The sequence below is a fragment of the Cinclus cinclus genome, chromosome 1, assembly GCF_963662255.1.
Source record: "Cinclus cinclus chromosome 1, bCinCin1.1, whole genome shotgun sequence".
Lineage (NCBI taxonomy): Eukaryota > Metazoa > Chordata > Aves > Passeriformes > Cinclidae > Cinclus > Cinclus cinclus.
Window position 1 is genome coordinate 16,248,002 of NC_085046.1, and position 18,955 is coordinate 16,266,956.

An 18,955-nucleotide genomic window follows, 5' to 3' on the forward strand; every position below is an offset into this window, starting at 1 on the left:
TCTCTTCCTAAGTGCAATCACTTTGTATACAATCTGTTGTACAGCTGTTAGCAAAAGAGCACCCAGCTTTTTGATAGCTGCTCTATTAAGTGGTGGCTGTACAGCAGCTCCCAGTAACTGATGGTTATATGAAAATTACAGGCTTGAAGGGTAATTCAAATTCTAGCACTAAATAAAATGTCTAGTTTTTATTCCAAGTGCACTTATTGTACCATGTGGCCCCAAGTGGATATATAGATCAAAGCTGGGTAGGAATATCATAAAAGTCTAGAAAGTGTAATGATGCCTCGATTCTGGACCAAATGGGGTGCTGCATGTAAGCCATGACTTTCACCCTAAGAGGACCAGAGTTCACCTGCAGTTACATCTTATGTTACACAGCAGCTAGTGGGGTTACACAGTTAGGCAGCCACAACTTAACCATGAACATTTAGAACAGAAAATCACAAAACTCTGTACAGATAGTGCCATTGATTTCCTCATTTTTGCTAGACATCTGCTTTAATTCCTTTTGCAGTCATGGCTGAAGTACATAGACAGAGTCTTTTCTCAGTTCCTGTTATAATCCTCGTCGCATTACCAAATATTAGCTATGGGACTGTTATGAAGAAAATATGCAGGATTTTCAGAAGGAAAATGCCAGAAAGAAGCAGAGAAGCATGTATATTGTGACATACCTCTTCTCTTACTAGCAGGGCTGAACACTGAAGTGGGACGCCCATCATCTTGTGGGGGTTCCAGGTTACTGAGTTAGCCCTGGGACAGAAAACGAAATAAACTCAGACATTGAGTATAATGTGATGAAATTCCAGAGGCATTTAGAAATAATTAGAATAATACCAAACATGTATCAATACTCACTTTTTTTTTTTTTTCCCTGAGCCAGCAAAGCTGAAAATAATCATGACTGATATTAGGAAAGCAATGCCTTCACAAGGGACCTAATCCACTCCAGTTGGCTTTTGGATGACGATCCTGGCAATTTACCACAGGATAATTGCTCTATCCACTAAATTTAATTAGTATTAAACTTTTGGGGGAGTCATTATACTTTACAAACATAGGGCAAACTTCCTAAAAACACACATTTGACTGATGCACTTTCTAAAACTGCACAGTCAATTAATTGCACAGATAGGAAGTTGGCAAGCTAGAAGATCTCCCTCCCTCTGATTCCAGTTTCAGCAAGATTTTAGTAATTAGCTCATACAGGCATTTTAAAAAAATTCCTTGAAATACTTCTGGGTATCACTAAGTCTCTGAGTAACTTGGAAAACCTGGCCCAAAGTAATTTTTCTTGTTGCTCTGATGATGGCAACTTTTCATAGCTCCTTAATTTTTGCTTGGCTACAGCAATTCACACAACTAAGGTAATAAGTATGGAACTGCCCTGTCTTGCCAGAAAAGAGTCTGATCCTGCCTCCCTTCAGGACACATGTGCTGGAAAAAATTGCTGTCAGCCTAAGTTTTGGGAACAAACAGAGAGCTGACACAATACAGTCTAGAGAAAGGGCATTTGGGACTGTGGTGAGGGCTGAATGGAAGATTGTCCAGTTGTTTATTATTTTAATTTTGTGTTATGCTTGACTGGCTATTTTGTAATTACTATTGTTACATATGATGAATTATCTGATAAATATATATATTTGCATCCTATTTGGCAAGCTGTCAAGGACACATAGTACACATGATTTCTAGTGCAGTGATTTGTATTTTGATGGTTTAAATTGGTATAAAACAGTCAACTGAGGCATATGGAAACTTAAAGGACCCAGGACACACTTGTAGGTAACCCTGATGTGAACAGAGGTGAGCGCATTAGAATCTAGCAGTGTTTTCCATTGTAGGACTTGGAGACAGTGTTACAGGTTTATGCACCTCCTGCCAAATTGCTTCCATTACTTCAAAGCAAGCAACTTCAAAATTCACTTGGACATCAGGCAGTACTTCTGTGCTTTATTCTTTGCCATTCAAATTGGACCGTGCAAGTGCCTGATGCAAAATCTGTAGGGAACAGTCTTACACAGGCAACATCTGGCCACTTGGCCTGGCTTTTTGAGTATTTGGCAGCTCTTCACCAGCTCAGTCAGTCATCTGATTGCAACACCAAAGTTAATGGTTCTGAACATCCACTCAGGTCTATGAATTTCCCTTGACATGATACTTTTTAATTTTATTTGTGCCTATGCAAAATCAGACAGAAATTCTTTAAGAGACCTCTGTAATGATAGTGGTATGCATTCTCTCAAGCAAAAGGGTTACTTACTGACAACAGCCAGATGTGAATTATCTGTCTGAAACATCTAGCTTACCCTATGGTTACTTATTTATCTAATTACATACCAATTGCACACAGAGAAATAATTAATTATGTAAAATAAAAATCTGCCATTTTTCATTTGTTATCAGTTATTTTGGGCTTGTGTCATCAGTATGTGTTTGAAGAAATTGCTGACCAAGACAAACAGTGAAGTAAAAAAATCTACAGGAATCCACAGATGTTTTCCAAAAGCATCTCATGTTTGCGCAAATAAATGAGCACCAAAGAACCTATATTATTTTTTGGCTGTAGGTCAAACATAGAAAAAAAAAGTTTTTCCTTTACAGATTTCAAATGGATGACAGGAGAGATTTGTGACTGGCAGAATTTGGTCTTGAGCCACCATTAAATACAGACTGATGCAGCACTGACCAGCCACAGCCCTGGGAAAGATGCCCAGACCCTCTAAGGGAACACTCACTCACTGCACATGTGCTTTTCTCATATAGCTGTCACCTCCTGCCTGAGCCTCTGGATGGGGACACCAGGCTGGAACTCCTGATGTTGGCCAGACCTGTCTGCTCCACACACTGGGGCTCGTGCTTCCTTCAGGACATCTCCCAGCACCTTGAAATCTTCCATGGGGAGACTGGAGGGCATGGTAAGGACAGTCCTTCAGCTCCTGTGACAGGAGTATTTCTGCTGGGCTGACTGTTACCAGAAGGATGTGAGTACTCAGAGCACAGTGTGCTGCAGCAAATGTTCCCTCTCCTATCAAACATGACTAACAGCTTCAGTTCCCTTCTACTCAGACCTCTGACAACTCCATTATCTACCATGAAACAAAAAGGTCCTTAAAAGGTCTGCTCTAAAAGTTCCCACACTTGAGATCTGGACAAACTGAAACGAGCTGCTGTGTCCAGCAAGCAGAGGAACAACATTCAAAATAACAAATTTCCTTAATTCACTGCCAAACGTATTGAGATGGTACTTATCAAAGCACCTAATAAAACCCAGTGGAGTTCTGGATCTAAAGCATATTATGTGGAAAATGCTCCAAAGTAGGTTTAACCTGAACTTCTCATTGCAGCATAATTTGGACCTCAATTTGGGAGGCAAAACTTTTGTTTCATACTCTGCTGTCACAGGCAACGAGTTTGATTTTTGCTTGCTAGATATTTGGATATATGTCCTTTTAATGCATGATATAAAATTCTGGAGTGCTGTAGGCAGTCTTAACTAAATGAAATTCGTAGGATCATAGGCTGCTTTTCAAATTTTGCATGAGAAAAGAACTGAATCATCAAGGTATCCTCTTAATCTCCAGGATCAGGATGAGGAAGTTGTTTGTAATTTTAATTGGCAAGGAACAGCAATTTGATTTAGTGAAAAAGAAGAAGAAAGAGAGTAATAATTTACTTTCAAACATCATAGGCTTCAGTAAGTGCAGAAATGCAAGTGACTCCATCTAGCCCAGTATACTGCCTCTAAGTCCCTAAAGTGGACTAAATAGGTGACTGGGAAGAATACAAAACAGGGCAAGCACCTATGAATTTTCCCTAAATACTCTCTGAGCCTCCACTCATTTGTGGCTCACAGAAATACTGAATGGTTTTTGCATTTCCATGAATGTAGATAAATTTCAACATCCTATAAAAAGTATTTCCACAGCTTAATTAAATGTTTCTGAGTAAGCAGCTGTTTTAAGTTTAAGCTCAGTCCTTCCAGCCTGGACTAGCATCACTTATGTTCATCTACATTATCTGCAATGTTTATGAGCTCATGATTACAACTGTGTATATATCCAGACACAGATTTACTTAAAACATCAATAACACAGTCTGGAGAGGGCTATTCTCTTCAGAAGTGACAGAGCAGGGGACATCTGTCCTAGCTGCAGGTTTTATCCTTAAAGTTTTATAATTCACTATACAAGACCTACAAGATTCACTTCTAGAGAAAGGAAATTGCTAATTCATGTTGGATGCTGAATCAGAGAATTCTGCAGAAAGTTCTCTGGGACTTTGAATGTATGGTGGGAGAACAGAGAAAGAAGCATGGAATGTCTGTTGGTTATACTTCAAAACAAATTGCCACACTACTCTAGCACAAAGGCACTCTGCATTGCTGCTTCAGCTGGAAGGACAGTTCATAAGATTTCTCCCAGATGTATCTCTGAGATAACACTGATTTTTATATTATGCCTTAATTTTTATAGGCACTGCTATGGTAATCACAAGTATGTTAAAACGCATTCAATAAATGTCTTTTATTGATGCTAATAAATCATACCTTTCAATGCCATTTAACTTCCATTTGTGTTTCCTTGACATCAGGAGCCCACCACCCCATGCTCCCTGGAAGGCAAGACACATCATCTTAATGAGAGCCCCGCTTTGCTCCGTGGTGACATCTGTGCACTCCCATCATTTCGGGACCCTTTTTATCTCGCTGATGTGGCACATTCCAAAATGACCAGGCAGATGGAGCCTGAGGCATGAGCTGTGCTAACAATTTTCTTCCAGTAGCTTGGAAGCAGCAGTTAATAGCCCCTAATCCAGGCGCCCACCGTCATCATCTGCAAACCCCTCCCTCACCCCCTCCTCTGACACTGGCACATCAGGTTGCATAGGGACTTGCAAAGCTGCTTCTGGGTCAGCTACCTTTTCCCTTATAGTCACTAAGTTATAATAACAAACCAGCCTGGGATCTCAGCTGCTCGGGGGGATTTCCATCATATTTTGGACTCACTACTGCTTGCCCCCTACTCATTTGCTTTCCTCACAGAGATCTGGGACAAGAAGGCATTTCATACGACTGAGAGGTATTTAAGGTAAATACAAATTCTTCCTTTGAGAGGACTGATTTTGGCTGACACAGTAATACAAAATCAAGACTCCCAAACCTACGGGAAGTCAATTACCAAGCCTTTTGGAGAAAGGATTTGCAAAAATAGACATAGAAGATATTCTAGGGCTGAAAGATGATCCTTCAAAAGATTTCTTGGCAAGAGCCTGAATAAAGCTAAGAATCCAATCTGATAAATTTCCCTAGCACTTGCATTAACCTGATCAGCAATTTACAGTACTTTATTCCAGATAAATGTATCCTTTTCCTTATGTATTTATTTTGCAGCTGCTGCAAAAGCTGAGCCAGTGCTCAGTATCCTTCTTATGTATTTCTTTACTAATGGCATTTAAAGATAAAGCTGAAAGCCAAAAGCACTCAAACTAGGTCAACTTAAGTGTCCCAGTTGCTACAAGTACAACTACAGTCACAGCTCCTAAAATATTCCCCTGACCTGAGACTTTCAGAGGAATGGGAAGTCAGTGCTTGGATGTTAGACTTAATTACAGGAACTAAATACAATGGGTTTTGTACAAGATGACACTCTCCAAAATGAAAAAAAAATAAATTAATACACCTTGTAATCCAGCCCTCCACGTATGATGGTACTTACATCCACGTGCATCCAGATTTTGTATTTCTTGCATATGTCTGCAATAGCTATGAGAGGATCAAATGCCCCATACACTGTTGTCCCAGCTGTGGCACTCACCAGAAAAGGAACAAATCCCTGCAAGAAAGCAGAGGGACATTATGCGGGGTCCGAGTGCTGCAGCTCCCTCATCCCACGGCAGCCCCAGCTCTCCTTGTGCTGCCCCCACAGTGACCCCACAAGTGTCTCTCAGAGGACGTCCCTACTATGCTACACTGGTTTTCTCCACATTTAGATGCCAGCGATATTACAGTTTCTACCTTAAGGTGGCAGCAAACTTCCAAACCAGTATCCTCCATTTATTAGAATGCATGAGGCAGGTAAGGGCTCAACAGAACAATTCTGCTTCACACCACCTGCCTGAAACAAAAAAGTCTGCACTGCAGGGTGTCACATAAACAAACCTCAACCAGGCACCACAGTGAGAGAAGCATTTCTGGTGGACCGTGTCCTGGGCTGCACTGCGATTAGCCCAGTGAGTGTCCGGCTGTGTGGTGCCCCAGTTTTGTCAGTGGGAACACCGTGACTGAGGGTGTCACCTGGGGCAGGGGAGGTGTGGGGCTTGTGCCTGTCCCCATCCCCATCCCGATCCCCGTCCCCATCCCGATCCCCATCCCATCCCCATCCCCGTCCCCATCCCCGTCCCCATCCCCATCCCCGTCCCCATCCCCGTCCCCGTCCCCATCCCGATCCCCATCCCCATCCCCATCCCCATCCCCATCCCCGTCCCCGTCCCCATCCCCGTCCCCGTCCCCATCCCATCCCCATCCCCGTCCCCATCCCTCCCAAAGAGCAGGGAGACATCTCCTCAAAGTTAAAAGCAGCAGCCTCCACAGAGGCCAGGGACTCTCTCTTGGATTCCCTCTGCTAAGGGCTGTGCCTCACAGCAGAGCACTCACCAGCCACCACTTCTGCACTATGGGATCAGGGGTCTGCAAGAATTTATACCAGTGTTTCATTTTAATTTCATTTTTAGTTTTGTTGATTTCATAAGGAGTACTTAGAGGTCAAGAGTGGCTACTTTTTTTTTTTTTTTGCAGAACTGGGGTTCAAACCATCAAAAAAGTCCAAACTTCCTTCTACAATAGTCAGCAGGTTTGAGTGGCACTCTACTGTTATTTTGCCTCGTATTTTTTTTTATTTACTGTATTTATTTTCTTAGAAAAAATGTGCTTTTAATGAATATTTTTGTTATTAATCAGCTTTGGCTGTGGTGTGTCTAGTGAATATAAATGCTGAAAGCACAGGGCTGAATTCATTGCATACTTTGATGTTTTAATTCTAGCTTCTCTTAGTGAAAAAATACAAAAGTGTGTGCATTTTTAGTGATATGTGGATTTTAGTTTATCTTCCATTGATTTGGTGAGTCTATGAATAGTGTTTTCAATGCATTAGAATAAAACAAATTCCCCAAAATGATTACTCTGGTTTTGACAATATTCAGCTGAGAAGCTGCATCATAAGCTGATAAGATAAAGGAGGAGGATGTTATGTAAAACATAATATAAATGACAGCCAAATAGCTCATGGATATTCTTAAGTAGCTCTAAAGTTACTTTCTCAGCAGCTCTTGCCTCATTAATTGGCAGGCTACATTTCTAAGAAATAAATCAAAACTTAATGGGCAAGCCTGTGTTGTTTTACCAAGGAAAACAAATGTGTGGCTTTACCATTCTTTGGGGTTTTTTCTTCTTTGAAAGCAGAAAAGCTGATAAACTTACTTTTTGTTTGGCTTCAACAATTCTTCTTTCAAGGTCTGATGGGATCATTTTCCCTCTGGAGTAAGAGAGAGTTATATCAGTAACTTGATCCTGAAATCAACTTTTGCTGTTTCTTCTTCCTTAAAAAGGAAACCCAAAGAAGGAGCAAAGGGACTTTTTTGCCCAAGAATTATGCTGCATTGAAGAGCACAAAAGACTCCGTCCATTAGTCTGAGTTTTTACTAAATTAATTTTTTTACTAATTATTTAGTCAATATATTTGTATCAATATGATGATGGTAACATAGAAAGTATCTTGTGGCCACTCCATTAAAGACTGATGCTGCTCCTTGGAGCCTCTTGACCCTGTCTGAAGTTACAGTCCTGGGAATAAGGTTCAGTCACCCAGGGAGAGGCTCAGCCCAGAATCCCAAGAAATTCACTGTGTGCCAAATCTCATGGTCCTTTCTCAGCAGGCAGAGAAAATGCCAACTTGAGCAGTGCAGCTCAGCTGTGCTGTCAGCAGCTGCTTCTGTGTTCCCTTCCCAGGGGTGACTTTTCCCCAGTTTAGTGAATTACATGTTTGCATTTGCTGGAAGCAGGGTGTGAGAAGCTGCCAGTTTAGACTCACTAAATGCACTGTCAGGCTCTCTGCATTGACTGTGTTTGCAACATCTCCAGTATGAACCATCTACTTCAGGTTCAGACTCAGTTGTGTAAGGCTTGAAGGCTAATTTAGGAAATCCTGTAAATTAACTAGGTGCAAAATAAAACAGTACTGATACTGAATATTAAGGCTGAGGTTTTCTTTGCTTTAGACACAATCAAGTCTATAAAGGAAGAGGCAGTATAAATACCAGCAATACAAACATGCTAGATTCCCATGTTACAGAAATAAATTTGAATGTTGTACATTTAGATTGATATAAATTTTTAAAGACTTTTCCAGATTTTTTTTTCTTTCCGTAGGCCCTCGTTTCCTGCTGCTATAAAAAAATAACCTTAATTAAAGCTCAAAATGAAGTTACATGGAAACTAATAACCATTAGTTTGTAGTTTCATTTTGCATGAAAACCCTTGAACTGTTTTCATGACATTTGGATGCATGTCTTTTTTTTTTTAAAAATATTAGTTTATTGTAATAGAGTTGCTATTGCACGTTTTCATCCTCACATAGCTTACAATAAGACAGTATTCATTTCTGTAGAAATGGGTTCGTACTGCTGAGTTTTTTTGCAAGATCTCTCCTGCATATTCATACACTAAAATATTGAAAGAATAACTAAAAATAAAAAGCTCTAAAAATCAAAAAATTAACCCAGGTTTTTCTTGAAGAAGGGCAAGGAAGGTCTAAAGAGTATTCAACTCCTTGTGAGTTCCCCCCAGACATATGTACATGTTCACAGAAAAGCAGTAGTAAGTCTTATCCTCCAAAAATGTTCCTGGGATCACTAGAGGAATAAAGAAAATAAAACCAAGTCAAAGAAGGGCAATGAGTTCCTCCTCAAAACAGAATTTAAATGTTGATCTTTAATAGCTTCTGATTTAGTGAGCCTGTGCATAGAAACATACACAGAACTGGGCAGATGCTTTCACTGCCCAAATTTTTTTTACCAAAGCAAGCGATTATCCAGCCCCACGTCACAACAAGTAGATGCAGGAATTCATGGCCAGGAGAGTGCAATAACCTCTCATGGTATGTCAAGGTTTACCAGCTAAACAAGGCAAAATTGGCAGGCGTGGGGCAGAATGGGAAAGAGCCACCAGGAAATATGCTTGGTCATACTGAGAACATCAAAAAGATATCAACATGCTCCTCCACCCTTCCACAGGACCACATCCTCACAGAGGGTCTTCTCAAGCACACCAGCCCACACCCTGTGCAAACAATCTGCTGTGTCACTGTGCTGTCTGTGAGACACACGGGAGTCCTGCTGTTTATTTCAGCATGGGCAGGGCCAACCGTTGTGGTCTTCACAGAAAACCTGAATTTGCACAAGAAGAAAAGGAAGATGCGGCTTCACTGATCCACATCCATCTCCAGTGAATAGAAACAGCTGGGGATTTATTTTTATATGTGTTGGTTGTTCTGACGTAATTAAATCTTCTTCAAGGTGTTTTCAGTCTCTTGTTAATAAAGAAATAACAGGACCATAAGTCAATACCCAGGCACTGTGATTAGCACTGTAAATTGCTTACGTGATGCTTGCTTTTTAATGTGGGAGCATATTATTTTGATAGCAAAAAAGCCTTCCATTTCTGTTAGAGATGTAATTAATTCGATACCTTATTAACAATGAAGGACTCAAATTGCATTTTCTATTGGAAAAGCTCTCAACAGAATCAATAAGAATTGTTCTATTAATGTTTTGTCCCATAGAAAGTATTTTCACCAAACCAGAAAATTTTTATCAGAACATGTTGATTTTGTTAATATACTTTTTTCTCAAAATGGGTTTTCACAGAGAATTGAAACCTTTTATTTGGGTGAGTTAAGCAAGAAGCTATATCCCACCCTTTTTCAGAGCCTGTGTGAGCTGCAGATTAGTTGCCTCTTGTGCTGTAGGCTTCCAGGGACCACCATCCTCCTTAGCCTATGCTTCCCACAATGCTGCCAAGATCCTTCTCTTCTCATCCTATCACAAACATGTCCCTATCAAGGGCACTGGGGGAAATGCAATCCAGCTGAGAAAGATGGTGGGGGGCAAGAAGGAATAGAATTATATTAGCAAATGCTCTTAAATATTTTATTCCTATAAAAGGCCCACTTCAGCTCGTTTTAATGCATCAAAATGTGAGAGTCTCATTTGACCAAAACTAGCTTCCTCCTGGTTTATTAGCACAAAATGTAAATTATATTTGTTTGATATCCTGTTTCACATCAGAAGGAAAGAAAAAAAATCAGAAACCTCTGTGGAAAGGAACGTTTAAGATTTTTTATTAACTCCAAAAATGCACCCATAAAGAAACAAAGAGCTGGTTCCTCAAGTGGGATGAAATAGTGTAAAGCTGCTGAAGATGACAGTGCTATGACAAATTATACTAACTGCTGACCACATCCTACATACTGTCTCTGAGATGAGCACCTGATGATCCTCTGTTATGCACCATAAAAAAGCCATATTTGACATCTTTACTTACCTTTCATCACATCTAATCAAAATCACACTATCTGTACCAATACCCAAGGCCGCAGCTCCCTTCTTCACAGAAAAGTGACTCTGAAAAAATAGCATTTATTATTATTTACTGGTTTTATTATTTATTATCTAATTTAACATAAAACACTATCCTCTTGCAAACCCTTCAGCAAGAAGTCCCACAAGGCAGTAATTACATTCAGAGCCCTTTTGGAAACTGATCACTGTAATTTGAGGCTTCAAAGCAGGTCACTACCATCAGCTGGAGAAACAGCAATCACTCTAATCTGGGTTTACTCCTGGAATACTGCATACAAAATTGGTCAGTGCTGGACCTGGATGCATAACTGCAGCTTCTTTTGCTTGTACAGATTCATCTATGAGCTTGATTTACTGAAACAAAATAGTCTTCCCTAGAGAATTAATTTAGTTTGTGACATCCAGAGTCATGTGCTACAATGTATCTTCTGCCCAAATAATGCACTGAGATAAATTAATACAGGAAGCCTAATTGTGATCTCATGCCAGTAATAACTCCTACTAATAAACAGAGCTACTGAACTTTAAAATCAGAATAGGGCTATTATTATTAATATTATTGTAAAATTATTCATTAATCTGTATGTACAAAACAAATGTGGAAGTTACATACTGGAGTGCATGTCTGCCTAATTTTCTCTCACTCATAGGACTTAACTTCTGAGTCAGCATCGGTGTATAATTCTAAATTTAATCCCAGTGATTATGATAATGCAACAATTTTGTATCAAATTATAGCCCCAAGGATCTGATTTTGTATTAACTCCAACCCATCTGTTAACAGTGTTGCCCAAAGTAATTTTAATTCATTAAACATTTAAAAATGGGAATTCTTTAGATACTACAGTACCATCACCTTAGGATGTCACACTATAAGAAAGACCCAGAAGATAAAAATCTAACTAGGCTTTTAAAGTGTCCAGAGTGTTGAAGAAGAAAGGAAGACCTAGTTTGCAGATCACAAAGGAAAGAGGTAATCACTACTGCTTTGTCAAGGGAGTATTTGCAAGCAGCAGAGAGCTGTAGGGAAAGAGACTGGCACAATAGTTGTATGTGTGGACTTCACTTAAAGGCCATGAGGGCACAGATTCACTGCACACTAAAGGGCTCTATACATAATGAACACTTTGAAAATTACAGTAATTCTAAACCAACTTAATGAAAGAGGAAGAAGAGTAGAAAAACTGCAGCATATATATCCAACTTAAGAAGTAAAAAAATTCTGTGTTTTAAAAATTGCTCAGGGAGTAATTTTCATTGAGTCTTGACTGCAATGGTTAATATTCTTATGGTTAAGAGTTTAGAGCACAAATTCCGTTTTTTTTATATGCTGTATTCTCACCATTTTGGCTGAAATTCTTAACATTTTTCATGATGTCTGTTGGCTTTTTCAATATCGAGAGATTTTGAAGAAATCATATTAAGTCAAGTTTCACTGATGATACATGGACAATTTGAAAATACTTCCTCAGGTAAATATTTTTAATACTATGTGTACTTTTTAAATGCATGAGCTGGTACAACTTTTTCCCATGGGATATGGCTGGAATGTAAGAACAGTGTGTATTGAGCAGCCACTGAACATGTTGCCTAGAGGTAAAATCAGTTTTTGCAGTCCTAGTACAGCAAACCACCCCAGTCCCTGAACTAAGCATGCTCTGAAATGTAAACATACACACCTTGGGCTGACTTGCATAAACTGATGATAAATGAAAATGCATCCTCATCACTTAGAGGAGCCACAGGGGATTTGTGCCCGTGTTGAAGTGTTCTGCTGTCCTAGCAGAACCTGTTGGTTCCTTCCTTGCAGGTAGCCTAACCAAGCTGACATCAAGTAGGCTTCCTCTGGATCCTGGGGGAAGCAGGCACCTCCAGGCAAAGACTCATCCAGTGAAAGGCTGGCTGGTTTGGAGTGGGTGCAGAGTGACATCAGGTGAAGAAGTTTCTAGGCCTTCTCTCTGAACAAAGTCCTGTGATACCCACTGTGAGAGTGGGACGTGTACAGCATCTGCAGCCACCAGTGCTCCAGACACTTTAACACCCTGCCTAATAAAGCACTGGGCATTGGTATGTTCATCTTAGAGAGGGGGATTGTTGCTTTTCTAGCTGGGAGTCACAAGGTGCTAGGAAGTATTTATACACTGAACATCACAGCTCAGCCATCACACTGGCATTTTTCATGGCATGTTATTTACTTCACAAAACTGAAGTTTTGAACAAATGCATTTCTGTGAGCTCCATCAGATTCCCTAAATTCAGTGGACTTTTCCCCAGCACAAATGCACCGTAGATGAAGGCTTGGATTGCAATCAATCCACAAACCTCCAAACATCAAAGATAAAAAAGTCTGCTCCCAGCCCTGTAGACCTCCCCGAGCCCTATGGGACAGCAGTGCAATTTTGTGAGAGTGGAGAGCAGAAGAGGCCATGAAATGGCTATTGGCAGGAGGAGGCTTAAAAAAAAAACCCAAGTTTAGGAAAGTATCTTGGAACTTTGCAAAAATTGAAAACAGTGCAAAAATATTGCCAGCATAATGACAGTTCCTCACTATATGAAGATAGAACTGAATCCTTATACTTGAAAAAATCTTATCTGTCTTTTTATCCATGTATTACACAAACTGATGTGCACATGCTTGGTGGTGAAAATATATAAATGCAGGTAGAGATTTAGGAGTGAAGAGTCACAGATATATTTCACTGGGGTTTGAGTCGATGACATTACATTCATTAATTTTGCTCCTTACTCCTCACTAGTTAAAAAAAGATTTACTGTTGTAATTTGTTTTTCTACTAGAAAACAGAACTATTTGGAATGCGTTAAAAAAGAAGAGACAGATTTAAATGGTCTACTACAAGGAAGGAAATTAAGCCCATGTGCTCAAAGGCATCTACTGGAATATGGCCAAATTCAGCTGCCTTGCTAAGAAGTCTCATGGCACTGCTAAAAGAGCACTGGGGGAAAAAATGAATGTAGTGCTGATAGCTCAGTTGCCTGAAGGCATTTTACAGACTGAAGGGAATTCAGTGGTCAGGAACCAAAACTGGTTTACAGATAAATTGGGAAGAAATACAGAAATCTGCACACAGAAGGGCAAATGCTATTACAGTTTTTAAACTCTGAATATGAAATGGCTCAATCTGTGTATACAGTCCCAGATATATGACTGCTGCTATGTTTTCATGTTTTAGGGCAACACCACAGGAATTACTCCAAGTGCTTGAGAGGCTCTGAAAGACCAAGGATGAAAGCAAAATAGAAAAAAAATATAGTTGTAGGACCAAAGAAAACTTTCACAATGATAATTAATAAACTTTGGTTTAATATTCCTGTGATGGTGCTGAAAGTTTGTCTGCCTGTATAATATAATAGTAAATACAGAAAACTATAAAGGTCAAAGAGATTAAAAGGTTTGCAGAAACAGACCTGATCAGACAGAACTATTCACAGATGTTTTAACTGGGAAGGAAGGAATGTCTTTCCTAACAAAAAAGGACATTAAATGTGACCCCTTTGCAAATACCAGGGCTGCAGACTTTTCAGGCACACCAGGAAGGAAGCCTGAACACCATCTTTCACAACACAGCTGTTTAAGAGTTCCACAGATCTGAAGCCTCGTGGTGGGAGAACCCAGGAACAAAGGGAAGACAGGTGCAGGGTGCCTGATGCCAGTCCTGAAGGAAAAGCTAGGCTTGGAGATGCTGAAAAGTCTGGAGTTTCACCACTGTCCTGGGCTTGCAGACAGAGGAGGACACACAGGTGGGAATGGACTATCCCTTCGGCTTCCTGGCTTCCTCCTTCCCTTTCCCTGCACTGCAAAGGGTGCATGGAAGACTGCAAATACATCCTCAGTAGAGAGGAGCCTAAATTCTGTATGGAAAAAATGTGGTAAAATTCAGTGGTGGAGGAGACAGTATGGATATTAGTGACTCAGAGTGTATTGATAGTTAGAAAAAAAAATGGTAATTCTGAGCCAGGGGAATTTTCCCTTTATCTAAAATTTCAAATGCTGTTAGGTATAGGTTTGTTCCCCAGATAGCCATTTTTACAAGGTCAGTTTTTTAAGGTAGAGACAGTGTAAATGTATTACACATGCAATAATAAATAGGCCCTCTGAAAAACTGAAGAATTAGAATAATTAAAAATGCTATGCTGCTGAAAAGTATGGCATTGTTATCTAAAGTGCTTCAATATACAGATGTTTCCATTTTTATTTTTACAGCTCATCATCTGGCATGGTTGAAGCTGTCACGAAGAACCATCCTAATGCCATGAGCCCCGCAGGGCATGGCTGTTTTTTCAGATTGCTGTTTCTCCTTGCTTACATAAAACCAGAGTGGAATGAGCTTTGTGAAGGTGGCTTATCAGTAACCAGTTCTCAAATGCTGAGCAAGCTTAAGACATCCTGCAGCTGAAACTCCCCTAAGGTCATTCACTGGCAGCATGGTCCCAGGAAATCCTCAGCCTCATCCCATCATCTATTCACCAGCAAAGAAGGTGAACACACTTTCCTTTTCACCTCACCTGGGATTTAAGCATTGTGCAGTTCCTGGATGTGTAGGCTGGGCTCTTTCTCTCTTAATAATCTAAAAATATGTGGCTAGTCCAGGCTTGCTGTTTGGGCACCCACAAAAGTGGGGAAAAAAGGTACCTCCAGAAGGCACTGATCTCTAAGACTTTGGCATCTGTTTTAGACTTAAGATGAGTTGTCTTCTGCAGACGTTGCTCTTTTTTATTGGCCATAAAAAGTGTATAAACTAACTCAGATTAAATGTTTACACTTTAGATGATTAACATTAAGAAACATGAATCCTATCTTTATCATCTAATTTCAAGCTACAGCTTCTCCTTTAATTACTTACAAAAAGAGCAATATTGTGTCCTATTCCAATTTTAAATACACTGTAATGAGAGATATATTTGCTATGGTTTCATTTACCTACTGATATTCAGTTTTTAAAGTTACTTGTTAGTATCAGGAGAGAAATGAAGATATTAATGTTTCTGAACATTCTAGTATGTACACCTTTAGCATTTCTGAAACACACAACTTCATGCTGCTTTTCTAATTAGAAAGACAAATTTGTTTTGCTTTTTTTTCTAGGCCAGATAGTTTTGCAGCATTGTATGTGGTAAGAAATGTTGCACTGAGTTCAGGAGGATGCTGTGCAGTGCAAGAGCCACAAGGTATTGACCAGATGAAGGATTATACCCAAATGATGATTTCTCTCCTTTAGGAAAGACTGCACTAGAGCACTACTTTTCTAGAAAATGCTTTTACTTTGATTTGAATGGTGCTACCTAACTTGAGTTGTTCCTCAAATAAGACCAAGTTTTCACTGTTTCCCCCTAGCTTCAAATACCATAAAGAAAAATTTTTAGTTACTATGAATTAAGTAATGCAAGGAAAGAAATATGTGAACCTATCACACATTTTGGTGTGATGTTTGGTTTGAAGTTTCCTTACATGGAAACAAATCTAATTCCTACTTACTCTGCGTGCCCAGAGTGTAATTTACAGCTCAATAAAAATGCTACCAAATAGAACACAGGACTTCCAGGCTCCTCAAATCTTTCTCTGGAAGCAGCACCTCACACAACACCCCTTAGACTATTTCTGGCAGGTGGCAGTTCTGCAAAGTGTCTCCTAAGTTGTAGGGACAGAAAGTAACACTATGTATCACAGAAAGGGTCAGCTAAAGATCAGATTTTCATCCATTCTACACAGAAACCAACCCAAAATCTTCCACAGCCTGCGTGAAATGATCTATCAAGCTACAGACACAGAAGTCACTTTTTAATGTCTCTCTCTATCAGCACCAAGAAACTTCTGAAACCTTCTGAAACTGTTCAGATAAAAACTTCCCAAAGCCACTCTTATCCCACAGATACAGGAATTGTTCAACACATTCCCTGCAACTTATAGGACTTATTCACAAAGGGAAAGCAGCATGCATGAAGCTGAAGAGGTGATTTATTGCTAACTGCCTCCTCTGATCTAGCTGCTGTGTGGATGCTGAGTGCACTATTGCTGGGAGGGTGCTCCTCTACCACCCCAGACCAGCCACCTCTCCCAGTGCTCACCCAGAGGATGAGATTCCTCCAGGTATGTCCAGCTGTCTACAGTGCTGATACCTGGAGAGACAACAAACCCCTCTTCAGTCAATACTTGCCAGAGCTGCACTCCTAGTGAAGTCTTCAGCAGCAGCTACTTCAACACAAGAGCAGTGCAGATGGAGATGCCAGAGGCAAGGAGAGCCTCCTTTGTGTCTTCTGTGGTTTCTTAGTGGATGAAGAGGTCCCTTATCATCAGGTCAGACTCAATCACCTGCCAGTTCTTAACTCTGCATTTTGTTTTCTAAACCTGTGATAAAGAATCACTGAGCACCTGACAAGATGCTCCTTCTTAGGGGGCTTCTAGATCAGTGGGCAAGTAAGAAAGCTGTTGTGAGCTACATTAGAACAGTCTTGCTGAACAAAGAAGATGTAAACAATTCTGTCTTTCCAATTATGACCAGTCTTTTTTTCATTCTCTGAACTGTGGATTAAGACCATACAGTCCCTAATTACTCAGGTCCACAGAAATTCTTTAAGCTATTTTCCTACTGTCAGTGAAAAGGGCCAAAGGCTGTTTTGTGATTTGAACCCACCTAGTTCCCTACAGCTAAACTTTCCCTTTGCACATTTTTCTTCCTAAGGGACTCTGTCCTTTTGCCTGCTAGGTGTAATCCCTGCTTCATACTATATCCAGCTACTATTGGATACTCTAAGGCAGTGCTGGTTGGGCAGGTCAAAATCATAATAGGGAATGGATTAAATTTTAACAGGTAACTTGTACACAAATGGAGTAACAAAAATATTCTGAGAAGGCAGCTATCCCTTTCAGCAGCTTTCTCCATCTGAAAAAGGGATGGACTCCTCTGAACAGTTACAGCAGCCTAATGCTGATATGCTGGAACACAGGAGGAGGCCTTCACTATAGATTTTTCATTGTGCTTGAAATGATAGACTGAAATAGCATTTTACAACTGGCATCCATCACTTTTTCCTCTCTGAGTCAAGGTCTCTTGCATCATGTGCAAGCCAGAACAGCTGCCCTGAAGGACATCACTGCTCCTGCATCAGTGCAAATGAAAGAAGACTGATGATGTCCTGATGAATACAGGGGACTGAATTAAATCCTGAGTGCAAGTGCATCTCAGTGAAATTAAACCTGAGGAAGACCGACCTAAGTAGTTGCAGGGTACTTCACCATCACTGATGAAACAGAAACAAACAGAAGCAGAGTGTGCTAAATTGTGGCCTGGGGAAGTTTTCCTGGCTGGGAATGTGCACAGTTGGAATAAACACATAACCTATTTTAGGCACCAAATGTAGGTTGTGTATATGAGGAGGTTCTTTATGGTCAGTGCACAGACGTAGGTGAAGCCCTCCCAAAGGTGATTTAGAACATTTAAATTAAGGAATATTTTGGTTCTTAATTTGGATGCTCTGAGTTTCTCTCCAGAGGTGCTTCTCTTCACTGGTTGTGCAGAGAGTGAGGCTCCTAATTTTAGAATAGGATGCACTCCTAAATTAGGGATGTAATGACTTAAAAGCTGTGAATTACTCCTCCCTACCCTTCTCCCCCACTGGCAGCTGAACCTATCATGGCATCAGACTGAGCCAGATTCTGATTACAGTAGTAGTGGTGGCAACTGTGACACAAGTTCATTCATTTCTAGTACAGGAAGATCTAGACTTATAGTAACGAAAATAGAGTCTCATCTGGGATGCTGAAATTCTTTGCTGAGAATTGCTGATACTGAAATGTTTGCATCTGACTGAACATTTCAAAACCAAAATCTCTGAGTTCCTTTTACTAAAATACAGCAAATACAGTTACTTTAAGCTTTGTTTACTATCACACAATGCATGCAGAGCATGGGGAAAGAATACTATGGATCTGCGGCTCCAGCTAGATCCCTACAAATCTATTGGGCCTGAATTCTAAAAGAGCTGGCTGAAGTCATCACAAAGCTTTTCTCACTGATTTTTGAGTGGTCTTGGGGATCTGGAGAGGTCCCAGATGGCTGGAAGCTGGGGAATATCAACCCAATTCCCAGGAAGGGCAAGAAGAAGGATCCCAGAAACTACAGGCCTGTTAGTTTCACTTCAGTGGCTGGTAAATTCACAGAAAGATTACTTTGGGAAGTACTGAAACACAACACGTGGAGGACAATGCAACCTGGAGGACAACACCTGGAGGTCATTGGTCAGAGCCAGCACTGCTTCATGAGGGAAAGTTCTGCCTGTCAAACCTGATTTCCTTCTATGA

General features: G+C 40.3%; 1 protein-coding gene across 1 annotated transcript in view; it reads right to left on the minus strand.

Moving 5' to 3' along the window:
- The window catches only part of GAD2 (glutamate decarboxylase 2), a 38,878-nt gene that overhangs the window by 5,410 nt on the left and 14,513 nt on the right, over window positions 1-18,955 (minus strand). The window contains exons 8-12 of the mRNA XM_062494217.1: window positions 10,601-10,680; window positions 7,481-7,535; window positions 5,721-5,837; window positions 4,553-4,617; window positions 678-756 (exon numbers count right to left, since the gene is read on the minus strand). Of these exons, the coding sequence (XP_062350201.1) occupies window positions 678-756; window positions 4,553-4,617; window positions 5,721-5,837; window positions 7,481-7,535; window positions 10,601-10,680 (396 nt within the window). The remainder of the gene's footprint in view (window positions 1-677; window positions 757-4,552; window positions 4,618-5,720; window positions 5,838-7,480; window positions 7,536-10,600; window positions 10,681-18,955) is intronic.